Source organism: Muscardinus avellanarius (assembly GCF_963383645.1).
Source record: "Muscardinus avellanarius genome assembly, chromosome: 14".
In the NCBI taxonomy this organism is placed as follows: domain Eukaryota; kingdom Metazoa; phylum Chordata; class Mammalia; order Rodentia; family Gliridae; genus Muscardinus; species Muscardinus avellanarius.
In genome coordinates this window covers 21,349,476-21,361,988 of record NC_137800.1, presented here as the reverse complement: position 1 = coordinate 21,361,988, position 12,513 = coordinate 21,349,476, and the positions used below count along the sequence as shown (strand labels likewise).

The 12,513-nt window shown below is 35.7% G+C and overlaps 1 protein-coding gene across 1 annotated transcript in view; it reads left to right on the top strand.

Moving 5' to 3' along the window:
- Positions 1 to 12,513, top strand: part of LOC308273107 (putative ATP-dependent RNA helicase DDX60) — a gene marked incomplete at both ends in the record, with an annotated part of 94,393 nt that overhangs the window by 40,569 nt on the left and 41,311 nt on the right. Inside the window, 6 exons of the mRNA XM_080710224.1 lie at positions 478 to 627; positions 3,383 to 3,502; positions 4,538 to 4,633; positions 7,561 to 7,676; positions 8,751 to 8,893; positions 8,993 to 9,102. Of these exons, the coding sequence (XP_080566350.1) occupies positions 478 to 627; positions 3,383 to 3,502; positions 4,538 to 4,633; positions 7,561 to 7,676; positions 8,751 to 8,893; positions 8,993 to 9,102 (735 nt within the window). The remainder of the gene's footprint in view (positions 1 to 477; positions 628 to 3,382; positions 3,503 to 4,537; positions 4,634 to 7,560; positions 7,677 to 8,750; positions 8,894 to 8,992; positions 9,103 to 12,513) is intronic.

Sequence of the window (12,513 nt, the reverse complement as noted above, 5' to 3'; positions counted from 1 at the left end):
GGATGAAAAGATGAAGGACCTGCCCTTTAAAGGAGATATCTGGTATACTTCTATATAGAAAATAGAAGATAAGCAGTAAATTGAAGAATTTTTCCTGTTTCTCCTCCTTAGTCTTATTTCCATCATCACAAAACACATAACGGCTACTTCTTAGACCTCTATTTCTCAAAGTTAATCTGCACTAACTCAATGACAAATGAGTAACTATGAAAAAAGATCTTCCCAGAAACAAGCCATTTTATTCAGACTCACTCTCCACTTATCACAAACCCAACTCACCTTTCAGATACTCAAAAGCATTAAAATTTATCTTCTGCAAGAATGACATGGTGCTTTAGATTTTCCTTTTGCTTCTTCTGTATGTTTGCAACACCCACTTATTGAGGTTCAGAAAACCATACTGGAAATGTATTAATGTGTTTGTTTTGGTACATGCTGTTCGTATCATCGACACAACTTGTGCTCTGAACCCTGCAGCGGGAGCTCTTGGATGTTGTGGATAAATATGAGTCAGCTGTGATTGTGGCCCCGACATCTTCAGGCAAAACCTACATTTCCTACTACTGCATGGAGAGAGTGCTGAAGGAGAGCGATGACGGGGTGGTCGTGTACGTTGCACCAACAAAGGTAGCACTCAAGTGGATACACTATTCTCCTTTGTTTCTGAATCTTTTGTTTTAAAAATATTATGCATGGGCAACTGGAAGATCCAGTTCATTGTATTTTTTAACTTGTATTTTCTCATTTCAGTTTTAGAGGCTAAAATAACATATGTCCCTTAGAACATTTTAAGAAAAAAAAAACACTTGCAAAATTTAGATATTAGACGTAATGCATTGATGGAAAGAACACCTACACTAGGCAATGTTGAGTAGCTTGAGGACTAGTGATACCTCTGAAGAGTTCATGAAATATCTCTGATCATTAGGCACCAGCCTGTTTCTCCAGCTAGGCTGTTTTACTAAATTTTCTTGATTTCTACTGACACTTAAATTTGAATTTAAAAGCCAAAAATTTTTTGTCAAATGGGAGGAAATTTGATTTATGGGAAATATAAGTTTACATTTTCTCATTTATAACTGTTTGTATGTAATCTGGTTACTCTTAAGAAAGTGAAATTTAAGGCGGGGCATGGTGACAGACGCTTGTAATCCCAGTCCTTGGGAGGATGAGACCGGAGGATCACGGTTCTCGGCCAGCCTCAGCTACTTAGTAAGGCCCTCCAAAACTTAGTGAGACCCTGCTTCAAGATTAAGAATAAAAAATAGAGCTGGGGTTATATCTCAGAGGGAGAATGCCCTTGGGTTCAATCCTCAGCACAACAACAACAACAACAACAACAACGAAAAGAAAGTCAAATTTATGAGACTAGTTTTACAGACTAAAAGTGAGAATTTAGACTACATTTTACTTTCTAGAAAAATGTGTCATGTTGGGTGTTTTGTGGTCAGTAAAAGCAATACGTGATTATTGCAGAAAATTAATAAAATATATGATGAAAAAGTTAAGATTATTGGAAGTGGAATTGTTAAGTTAGACACAGCACATATTGCCAAATTACTATTCTAAAAGTTTAAATTCATTTTTACTCCCACTAGTAGTATATGATAGAGTTCATTTTCTTATCTTACTGATAGGTAAAAACTACTATCTCATATTTAGACTAACATTTGTGTGACTTGTGACTTGGGCACTTTTATGTATGATTTAGGGGCACTGACATTTATTTATAAACAACTTGTAGATGGATTTGCCCACTTTTTCTTTTGGAAGAGAAGTGTCATTTAATTAATTAATCGCATGCTTGAGCCAGGCATGGTGGTGCATGCTTGTAATCCCAGCATTCAGGAGGCTAAGACTGGAGGATCGCGGTTTGCGGACAGCCTCAGCTACTTAGTGAGGCCCTCTGCAACTTAGTGAGACCCTTTTTCAAAATAAAGATTATAAAATAGGGCAGGGGGTGTAGCTCAGAGGTTGAATGTCTCTGGGTTCCATCCCCAAACCCACAAAAAAAGTCACACATTTGTAAAAGAAACATTACGTATTTTCTGACATAAATAATAATGATACTACTTTCATTTGACACTTCATTGTGACTATTTAATGATAATATTAAAATACTTGAATAATCAGAACTATCAATAATTTTATTTGGATTTTGTATATGTACTTGGATATATGAAAATATAACTTCCTAATGTGTGTGTGTGTGTGTGTGTGTGTGTGTGTGTGTGTGTGTGTGGTACAGGGGATTGAACTCAGGGCTTCTGAGATACATCCCTAGCCCTTTTTATTTTTTATTTTGAAACAGGGTCTTGCTAGGTTGCTGAGAGTCTGGGTATGTTGCTCAGACTGTCCTTGAACTATGATCCTCCTTTCTCAGCCTCCAAAGTACTGAGATTACAGGCATGTACCACCACATCCAGCTGCTTCCTAATGTCTTAATGGTTATATTATAAAAATTTACGGGCCAGGCGTGGTGGTGCACCCTTGTAATCCCCGCACTTGGGAGGCGGAGACAGGAGGTCTCCCAGGTTCAAAGCCAATAAATAAATAAATAAATAAATAAATAAATAAAAATTTATATTTTAATCTCTATGGAATTCTAAATTTTTGGACATAAGGGGTGAAATAGATGTTAGAAGTTTGAAGATTTTTCTGGCCAGGGTACCTACTTGATCCTGAACAAGGTTCTACTTATTTACATGTACATGTACATTTAAATTTTAGATATTAGGAAAAATTTCTAAACATGAGACAGAAGTTCACCTTGGCTCTTCCTCCCTTGACCTACCTTTTTTTTTTTCCTGTTTTTGTTTTTGTTTTGTTGGTACTGGGGTCCATGGAAGCCCTTCTACCTCTGGGATACACTACCAGACCTATTTTATACTTTTTTATTTGGAAACAGGGTCTCTTAAGCCAGCGCGGCTGGCTTCGAACCTGCGCGATCCTCCTGTCTCCGCCTCCCAAGCGTGGGGATTACAAGCGTGCGCCACCACGCCGGGCTTGACCTACCTTTTATGTTAGATGTACAGTTTCTCTCTCAGTCTTGGTCATCTAAGTATTATGCTCTTCATGTATTTTTTTCCTGCTGTTTGGGCAACATTTCTTATTTTTTTAGGTATTGTCTTTTTTTTGTTTTGTTTTGTTTTCCATTTTACTTTAGGTTGAAGTTTATCACTGAAGTTCTCATGCTTAGGCAACTATCTCAAAAAGAGCACTTTTAACATTTACTATTTAGAAAGAGGGGTAGAATGAATGGATTATTGAGCTTTCTTCACTCATAGCAGGGTACACTTTAGGAAAGTTGGAGTTGTCCCCTGAGATTTCACCTATCTTTGTTTTATTATTTAACTGATGGGTGTTTTTCTTTGTCAATCAGGCTCTTGTTAATCAAGTCGTAGCAACTGTTTATAGTCGTTACAGCAAGAATATGCCACCTGGTGAAGTTGTGTGTGGTGTTTTTACGAGGGATTATCGTCGAGATGCTCTGAACTGTCAGGTAGCATTAATTAATAAACTTGATGTAAAATTATCAAACAATACTTATATATCTCTTTGAGTAGAAATACAGCATCTCCACAAGGGCTTCTGAACATAAATTTCTTGCATTTGTGAAATAGAAAATAGCTTTGGAAAAAATTCAACTTTGTTACATTCCCAAAAATACAAAATAGAACTCACCTTTCTTTAAGGACATTTGAATTGTGATTTCAGATTTCAATTATAGTTCATTACACTATGGTGGTTTATAAATGGATTCAAATCATCCAAAGAACTCTACAAGTTATAGAAATAAAGAAACAACAGTTTCTATGAGTCCTTTTAGTATACTCAGTAGAATTTTAGGATTTTTAGACTGTGGAGGGTATACCTGGAGTTAGTTAAGTCATAGATAATTTTCTTCTTTATTGAACTTATCGATCAATGATTACCATTAAACAGAAATTGAACATGTGATCATAGAAAATTGTGTAGTAGACATGGAGATGTGCCTTCCAGATTGCCTTTCAAGGAATCTGTACTTTTGTAAAAAAAAGACATCTCCAGTTCTGCCTCCAATGGGTTAATTTGGTTTGAGGTGAAACAATTAGGACAGGAAATATTCTTCCAAAATTGCAAGTCAGGTTGACAGGTTCCATCCGTGTGCTTGGTAGCCCAACCTCTCCCTCTGCTCAGTCCTGCTTCCCTTGTTGTGGATTCTTAGTAAACATTTTCCAACCTAGACTATGTCAGGGTTCGGTTTTAAAGAATAAAGCCTGTGACAACGAGCAGTTTCTGTATTTAATCTATGAACGTTCACATGCAAGAATTTAAATTTCACATCTGATTTGACATTTTGATGTACAAAAGTTGACATTTCATATGGTTCAAACTAATGCAGTACAACTTCATTGAAACTAATTCTCAGAAGTAATGTTCTATCCCAAATTTTATTATGTACATCTAGGACTCCTAAGCCTATCTTATATAATGTTTTAACTATGCCTGTATATAAGAGCTGCCCCAAAGCTTATAAAAATCTTACTATTTTTAGGTGCTTGTTACAGTACCTGCCTGCTTTGAAATTCTGCTGCTATCTCCTCATCGCCAAAATTGGGTAAAAAGGATCAGATATGTTATATTTGATGAGGTAGGTGTGGTATTATTTCTCTGGGCTGACTTCCCAGTGTACATAAGTACTATAGTGAGGATTTGTGGTGTTTCATGCCCTCTGTCTCTTTGGATTGAGTTCAGATTGGAAGAGCACTTTCTTCCAAACATTTTCCCCAGTAAGTCTCAATTACTCCTTTGGCTCCTTTTCCTCAGTAGGGTATATTGGTGCACCTTCCAGAGAGCTGCATGTAAGAGAAACCTGTCATTGGAGGCTGTGGTACCAAAGGAATGGCATAGAATTAAACCATCGAAGCATAAATTAACCTGGATGCAGATTTCAAAACTCAATCTTTGATCTCTAAAGCATAGAATGTTGGGCTCTACCAATAATGTCAAGGAACTAAATTATTTTTATCAACCAATAGAAAAAAAAGACACACTCCAAACACAATTCAAGAAGGATATTTGTCCAAGGTGTGAGTGTGGGAATCCATAATGGTTGGTGCAGTAACCCAGAGGTTGTAGCTTACCTATCTATTTATTTATTTATTTATTTATTTATTTATTTATTATTTATTTATTTATTTGTGGTACTGGGGTTCCTGGAAACCCGTCTCCCTCCAGGATACATTCCTAGACCTATTTTATATTTCTTATTTGAAAACAGGGTCTCTTAAGCCAGAGTGTCTGGCTTCGAACCTGTGCGATCCTCCTGTTTCTGCCTCCCAAGCACGGGGATTACAAGTGTGCTCAGCTTACACCTGGATTTGTAGGGAAAAGGTTGGGAAGTATTCACTCACACTTAAAAGCAAATTTTGATTGAGTTGGTCCCATTGGTTGAGGGATGTAGCAGGCTCAAGGTGACCTTGGACAAAGGGAGCCAATGGAACAATGATCTCAACATCATTCTCCTCTGATCTGCTGCCTTGGCTCTCTGTGGGCCAAATTCTGTGGAACCAGAGAACATGGAAGATCTTTTGAGGTAGTACTTAGAAGTCAGAGAGAGCAGGAAGGAAACAATGCAATTTATATGATTGAGTGGAAGGGATTTAACAAATTTATATCATAGCAGCATCATTAGATATTATTCAAACAGATCAAAACATTATAAAAAGATATATTATTTTGCTCCAAGTAATTTTCATTTGAAAGGGTGAAAAAGATAAACTCATCTAGAACTTACCTTTTCCTTTTTATAAACTTGGAATTACCAAAAGGCTGTGTTTTTAATTTATGTGATACTGATTTATTGTACTTACTTTGGGATAATCTGTATAAATTCCATCCTGAGGGCTTTGAAAAAAATTGTCTATGCACCTTAGAACCTTAAATTGGAACCTAATCTCAAAACTTTGAAGTACTATAACATTGATGTCTCATTTTCCCAATTTTATATAATGGCAAAATGAAAAGGCTTTGAAGCCTAACATCTAATCTGGCTGAGTCTGGAAAAAATGCTGTCTGGTACAGGTATAAGGTTAATATTAGGCAGAATGGTATGGCATCTGACCAGGACAAAGAAAAATGGGCAGTGAAAAAATATATGTATATATGTCTTTCTGTAAGTGTATATTAATATCTTTAAATATATACATATGCACACATACATATCTAAATATATATTAAATATACATACCAGATCTGCATATTTAATTGTGTATGCATAAGCCTTTTTCAGTTGATTGGCAGATGCATAATTAATCCTTTTTAATTAATAGTATAGTTGACAGTCTTTCCTGTATCTAGTTTAATTTGCTTTATTCAGTCAAAATACATCTATTTAGCTGGGCATGGTAGTACATTCCTGTAATCCCAATACTTGGGAGACTAAAACAGAAGGATTGTAGATTTGAAGCCAGCCTCAGCAACTTAGTGAGAACCTTAGCAAACTTATGAGAGATCCTGCTTTTGTTTAAAAAAAAAAAAAGCAAGGGGGCTAGGGGTGTAGCTTAGAGATAGAATGTCCTTGGGTTCAATTCCCCAGCACCAAAAAAAGGTTATCCACCATTTATTCAGTAAATACTCAAGGAGTACCTCTTTTGTTCCATGCATTGAGTCAATGCTAGGAATAGGCAGGTCTAAGGCTACAACTTAATTGAAAAAGGGAAATTAAACAAGTAAGTACTGAATGCCCACATTGGTACCTAGTTTGAAGAGAGGAGTTATCAGGACTACAACAATGGCAAGGTGGTAGTAGGAGGATGACTTTGGAGTGGGTGGTCAGAAAAGTCTTTTTAAGAAGGGACATTATGCTGAACTCTATAGGTTGAATGAGAGGAAGTAAGAGTATTTGTTGTTTTAAAATTTGGTCAGTAAGAGTATTTTAAGCAATGAGAACAATGTGAAAGGTCTTGGGTAGGATGGATGAGCTCAAGGAACAAACAAAAGGCCAATATGCATGGGTCAAAGCAAAGATGAAGGAATACAGGTAGCAGAGATGAAGGAAGAGAGGTAACAATAGCCTAGTTATGCCAGGCATTATATACCCTATTAAGAAGTTTATATTTTGTTCCACGGGTAATGGAAAGGCTTTATAAAGGGAATTTATAGGGGCCTGTTCAGATCTAGTTTATCTTTCAAATATATCATTTTGGCTGTGATGTGGCAACTGTAAGAGACAAGAAGGGAAGCTATGACAGTGCTCAGGAGGATACAGGAGTAATGCAGCTAAGATGGGGTGGTGACTCGGTTCACAGTTGGTATGGAGAGAAATGCCTAAGTTTGAAAGAAAGCTTTGAAAGTAAAATAAAGAAGAATTGTTGGTGGGTTGGTTATGAAGACTGAGGAAAGTTCAGGGGACATGATTTGCTGTTGCATGGATTTTCCAAATGTTTAGCTAAACTTGGCATGGTCAATCAAAGATAACTGGAAAATATGCAGATGATTTCAAGAATTAATTTTTAAAAATTATCATTGGTTGATTTTTAAATCAATTTTCAATTGAAAAAATATTTTCCTTAATAGATCCATTGTCTTGGTGGAGAAATCGGAGCAGAGGTCTGGGAGCATATCCTTGTCATGATCCGATGTCCCTTTCTGGCTCTTTCAGCGACCATAAGTAACCCTGAGCATCTCACTGAGTAAGGATTGGGTTCCAGTTTGGACAGAATGATGCTTACCTATTTCAAAAATTTAAATTATAGACTTTCTGTATAGGTTATGATAAATTTCACAACTTCCTAACTAGTAGTTTATCGCTACTAGTAAGCTTATCTCTGGATCTTCAGGACAATGTCCGTAATAGCAAGACACTTTACTCTAATAAAAACAACAACAAAAAAATAAGGACTCCTGGGCAGATTTGCAAACGAGTAGGAAATTTACCCTCATAATTACAAAAATAAATGTTAATAAGAAATGATAGAGATATATTTCTTTATTTTTGTCCTTTACCACAAAACTCAAAATGATACAATGAGACATAGCCATGGACCTTGGGATCTATTTGCCTATGTTATGCAAAATTTTAGAATAATAACAAAGTTTTATTAGTTGAAAGCTGCAGATCATTTGGACTCAATTTTTGCCTACTAATAACAATTATGAGATAGTGATTCCTATTTCCAGGTGCTGCTCTATAAGCACTTTGCATATATTAATTAACTTTGAATACCAGAAACTTGTGATTTACTAATATTTTCATCATCTTTATTATTAGATAATAGTACTATATTACTACTACTACTACTATTTTATTCTATTTTATTTTATTAATTAATTAATTTATTTTTTGCGGGTCTGGAGATGGAACCCAGGGGCATTCGACCTCCGAGCTACACCTCCTGCCCTATATTTTTAATTTTTTATTTTGAAACCGGGTCTCACTGAGTTGCAGAGGGCCTAAGTAGCTGAGGCTGTCTGCAAACTGCGATCCTCTGGTCTCTGCCTCCTGAATGCTGGGATTACAAGCGTGCGCCACCACGCCCGGCACTACTACTATTTTAAAATGCATAAAATTAGATGTAGAAAAGTTAAGTGATTCAACCAGGAGTTATGGGTATTGATAGGAGGATTCATTCTCAGGTATTTTGTCACTAGAGGTGATTCCTTCAGTACAGTTTTTAAGGCCTATGCAATTTTCTTCACTTAAACCAGTTAATTTCATGGAAAGTGCTCCCATTTTATGCTTAACTAATATATAATTTATTTTTAAGGTGGCTGCAATCAGTAAAACTGTACTGGAAACAAGAAGACAGTACAATGGAAAGAAGAATTGCTTCCCCCAAAAATGTTGGCCATCGTGCCAATTCTCCCAAAGATTATTTGCGAATAAAACAATCATATAAAGTCAGACTTGGTACGTTTGATATAATCATACAGTTTTTACCTTTGACTTTAAAAGTCTTCAAGTCATCACATTTCCATTAATTTGAAAAGTCTTGCTCTTCACTTTTAGTGCTCTATGGAGAGAGATACAATGATTTAGAGAAGTATCTATGTTCAGTAAAAAATGATGACATTAATTTTGATCATTTTCATCCATGTGCTGCACTAACCACAGATCATGTAAGTAATACTTTTGCCATATTGGTGATGAGTAATATAAATTATTTGTATATAATTGAAAAATTATCTAATTGATATTTACCAAAATTAAAGACTACTTTTCAACCTTGACTTTAAGAATAACAAGAATGTTCTTCTTTCTAGTTCCATTGGTTCCTCGGTGGTATCTGGATGCACAAGTATTAAAAAACAACTATAATTTGTAACCTGAAATTTTTGTTGTTAATTATATTTACTCTTGGACATTATTTTTGTCTATTTTCCTTCCTAGTATCCATGTCTATCTGTCTCCTGCCTGATACCAACTTTTCTCTCAGTGCAGCTATGACTCTGTGTGGACATCCCATGGTACTTATGAGAATCTGAACACTATGAGCTAAGTCTACCAAGGAAAAGACAGTTCTTGCTAACATAAGAATCACATGATTTTTGGTAGTGAACCAATGAGCTACCAAGACCTTAAAAGGATTTCAGCTGGTATATTGGAGTGTGAGTGGGAAATGATTTCTCAAGTTTTTCATGCATATTTCTTTTCCTTTCTCATCCTATCCCATGAATGGTCCACTTAAACTCCTATTGCTTGTTAAAGTGATAATTTGTCACTAGTTTGTCTTCTTCCTGAAACTTGAAAAGTTAACTGTATCCTACATTCTGCTATCACATTAAGCCTCCTTGTACATAATTCTGATCTTTCCAAGACTTTAATGACTTCCCTGTGGAATGGGCTAAAGGAATCGCTGTGTAGCTTGCCAATCAAACTCTCTATGACCTTGTCCCAGTTCCACTCACTAATAGGATGAATCTTATCTGGAAGTGCCCATGGTCAATATTGTTCCTAGGATATGTCACCACCCTAGGTGCCACATGCCAGCTGTCCAGATCTTGTTTATTTTTCATGGATCTTCCAACGTGATACGTTTTTAGAATTCCTCTGTGATTCCTTTAGCTTGATGTAATTGTCTCTCATACTTTTTTTTAATACTTTTTTTGTTTGTGTTTCTAATATGACACCAACTAACCTTAGCTCACACAAAGTTGTTTATGTTCATGCATTATTTATGCTTGTATAATAACTTCTAGAAGACAAACATTATGTCCATAGAATTTCTAACAAACTGCTATGTGTATGAAAGGTAGTTGATAAATCTATGCTAAATAAAGAAAGGCAAGCAAACTTGAGCACAAGCTTTCTATCCTTAAAATTTTAGATATTTCACCTCTTTTAAGCATCAACAACAATTGTGTGATAGATATTTTATTATTGCCTTATTTGACAAATGAGGAAGAGGCAGCATAGAGAACTTAACCAACCAACTCAATGTTGAACCACTAGGTAAAGGAGGGGGTCAGGATGTGACCCTACGTAGATTGACTCCACAACTCTCTTCTGAAGGTTCTGCCAAACAATACATGAGTGAATGAGAGTCACTTTATAACTTTTAGGCTATGAAAAATGTTTTCCAAAAGCAAGCAAATGCAGCTGAGTGATGGTAATTTTCTAATAGGATGTTACGAAGGAAGCTTTTTTTCTTTGTGTCCGTGACCCAACTAGTATTCTAAACGAGACTAACATATAGACAAAATTTCTCTGAAGTAACTCACACTCCAAACCTAGAATATAGATGATAACCCAGACAGAAGTAATAACAGGCCCTCCTTCCCTCCCTCTCTTTCTCTTTTCTTTATTTCTTCCTCCCATTCTTCCTCACTCCTTCTCTTCCTTCCTCATTCTCTTCCTTATTTCTATCCTTCTTTTCTGGTATCCAGATATTATCTGAGATTTTCATCATTATCTGGGATTTTAGAATAGCACAGTGCTTTACAAAATTATTTTGTAGAAGGTGATTTAAGGCATATTATCCTTAAGCAGCAGCAAGTGGCTTGGAGTATTTGCTGAAATTGCCATTTTGGTCCAAGTGTTTTCCCTCTATTCTCAGTAGCTATTAATGGAGTAACTGGAAAGCAAGCAAACTGCTACAGCGTGCTGTGACCCCATATGACTTTTGCAAAGGTCACACTGTTGTGTTTTCTTAAAACTTCAAAACTCCTGTAGGGAAAATGCAGAGTAAATAAATAAAGAAGCTCGGGTATTATTAAACACACATTCTTATGGGCACTATTATATATCCATGCTGTATGTATAGCATGTGTATAGAAAAAGCATCAATGCTTAAAAAAATAAGTAGACTTTCCAAACGAGTAAGCAGTTCCTAAACTGTGTAGCATACTTCAGATTAATATGAAAGAACTGTGTGGCAAGAAAAAAAAACATAATAAATGTGGCCACATGAAGGGTGGAACCATTTACCTTGGTTCTTTCCTCTACAGCTGTATCAGGAAAATGATTTCAGAAAAGAAAGGATGGGGCAAGACAAGTGACTGGGCTTTTATCCAAGCACAGTGAGGGATTGCCCTCAATCCATATAAGGCTTGTGTCTGGCTAAGGGCAGTGTTGCCCGGCCTTTGCCACCAGTTATCGTGCCACACAGAGGCAGCTGCTGACTTCTGGAGAGCTGTCAGCCCCAGGAAGTCCTTGAAAGAACTGTTGTCTCTTGCCAGTCAGTGTGGATCAATGCTTACCATTACCCATGGCACAAGGGACAAAGTGGCTTGCCAAATAGCATCATGGGATAACACTATTGTGTTTATAAATAAAAGATGGTACAAATGTGTGACCTTATATTTCTCTTCATTGTCTACCTAGGCTGGGTGTTTCATTCCTTACTGCGTAATGGAGAATGACTAAATTGAATACTCAGCTTTCAGCCTTAGAATTGTTGATTAAAAATGTTAAGACATATAAGCTGATAATTATAAGATAATTATAGTCACAATGATTGTGGAAGTACCAATCATGTGCCGGTAATTTTGCATAAGTATGTTTTTTATATGCACATATATAATACATATTATATATACATATATTTCTACCTGTACTATCAGTTTGTTGTGAGAATTAAAAATAAGTCTAATTTAAATCTTACAACAAATTGATGGCTGAGGCAGAATTAATGAATTATTCTCCACTTTGGAAACTTAACTTTCTATAAAAGGCTGAGACTTATGAAATAATGAGTATTTTAGTAATCAAAAATAGAAGATCTATAGTTTTAAACTTGTTGTAATTCTTGGATTTATTTTATGCTTTACTTTAGTTAAATGGTATAAGTAACCACTCTCAAATAATAATAAGAGAACAAGTTGCTAACATTCCAAAAATAATGTTTATTTAGGATTTGGGCATAATTCAGTTTTTACTATTTAGCCAATTTAGATGCTCAAATTTATAGATATTAAGTGATTAGTTCATGCAATTTTTTGTATCCCGTAATTTAAAAAGTTTAAGGAAAAATGATTATATATATTAATTTTTAATCGCAGTCTGTAAGTGGAGGTAGAAGTATTTCCACT